The following is a 1,507-nucleotide window of genomic DNA, read 5'->3' as shown; positions in this document are numbered from 1 at the left end:
ATTGAAGTAACCATGAATACCCCAGGGAACTTACTACCTCAGTCTTGGAGTCAGCCTGCAGTGCCCTGTAGTCTCCATGTTCTTTCGTTCTCAAATGGATCCTCGTGGAGAGTCCAAACCTCAGTAGGTGCACAGCGTCCCCTAAAAGAGTGGAAACTTGTTGAATTCAATGTTCTTTGTTTTGTCCTTACACTGTGCCCTTGCCAGTTTTGGCCTAAGTCTATCAGTCATAGCTTCCGAGGACTCAGAGTTCTGCCAATGACCCGCCTCAGTGCAGCCTTCACCTCATTATTCCTTAGGCTGTAGATGATGGGGTTCAACATGGGAGTGACAACTGTATAGGAGAGTGACACCATTTTCTTGTGCTCAGGAGAGGTGTTTGAGCGTGGTCTGAAGTACATGAGGATGGCAGTGCTGTAGAAGAGGGAGACAACCAGGAGATGGGAGGAGCAAGTGGAGAAGGCCTTGCGCTTCCCCTCAGTCGAAGGCATCCTGAAGATGGTGGAGAGGATCCGGACATAAGAACCCAGGATCAACAAGAAAGGGAAGAGGATGAATAAGACAGTGGCTGTTAGAGCCTCCAGTTCAAACAGTGAAGTATCAGCACAGACCAGCGCTATGACCGGGGGGCTGTCACAGAAGAAGTGGTTCACCCTGTTGGGGCCACAGAAAGGGAAACTGAAAATCCATGTGGTTTGCACAGTGGCCACTGGGAATCCTGCGAACCAAGAGGCTGCTGTCAGCTGGGCACAGGACCTACGGCTCATAATTACTGGGTATCGCAAGGGATCACAGATTGCTACATAGCGGTCATATGCCATTGTGGCCAGAAGGCAGCACTCGGCAGCCCCAAAAAAGAAGAAGAAATACATCTGAGCGCCACAGCCAAGGAAGGAGATGGTTTTGTCTTGAAGTATCAAAGTACCCAGCATCTTGGGCACAATGACCAAGTTGAAGCCTATTTCCAGGAAGGATAAGTTTCTGAGAAAGAAGTACATAGGACTTTGCAGGGCAGAGTCAGCTGTAGTAACCAGGATAATGAGGACATTGCCCATGAGTGTGACTAGGTAAATGATCAAAAACAAGAGAAACAGTAGAGCCTGTAGCTCGTAGGACAATGTGGAGAAGCTCACAAGAATAAATTCCCTGACAGTTGTCCAGTTTCCCCAGGTCATTCTTCTGCACATTGGCCAGTCAAGATTCAGGATGGTGAGGAAATCTTCCACATGTTCTGTTATGAGCTTAGTGTACTATAAATAAGGAACCTCATTTGGTTGGAGACTACATTTGTTGTCATCATTGAATGTCAGGTATCAGGCTTTTCCAAAATGTATAAAATAACTTTAACTACTGAATTTATAGTTTTAGAAGAATTCTGATTTCCGCCCCCCAAGTAAACTGAGATTCATTCTAACTACATGTTTTTGTACGTTTCTAAACTTTTCTCTGTTCTGAAGAGAATGCCCAAAGGCACAGTTCCACTCACCCTCTGACTCTAGCACTCTTT

General features: G+C 46.3%; 1 protein-coding gene across 1 annotated transcript; it reads right to left on the bottom strand.

Moving 5' to 3' along the window:
* Positions 1 to 227: 227 nt before the first annotated feature.
* Positions 228 to 1,175, bottom strand: LOC126495048 (olfactory receptor 10A4). Its single transcript, XM_050132656.1, has one exon. It carries the CDS (start codon positions 1,173 to 1,175, stop codon positions 228 to 230), a length of 948 nt encoding a protein of 315 aa, XP_049988613.1.
* Positions 1,176 to 1,507: the final 332 nt, after the last annotated feature.

Source organism: Alexandromys fortis, unplaced genomic scaffold, assembly GCF_014885135.2.
Source record: "Alexandromys fortis isolate MF-2015 unplaced genomic scaffold, M_Fortis_MF-2015_v1.1 scaffold_435, whole genome shotgun sequence".
NCBI lineage: Eukaryota > Metazoa > Chordata > Mammalia > Rodentia > Cricetidae > Alexandromys > Alexandromys fortis.
This window is presented reverse-complemented; position numbering and strand designations above follow the sequence as displayed.

Excerpts from the sequence above, each read along its gene's own strand:
- LOC126495048 (XM_050132656.1), bottom strand. The coding sequence starts at position 1,175 with ATGACCTGGGGAAACTGGACAACTGTCAGGGAATTTATTCTTGTGAGC.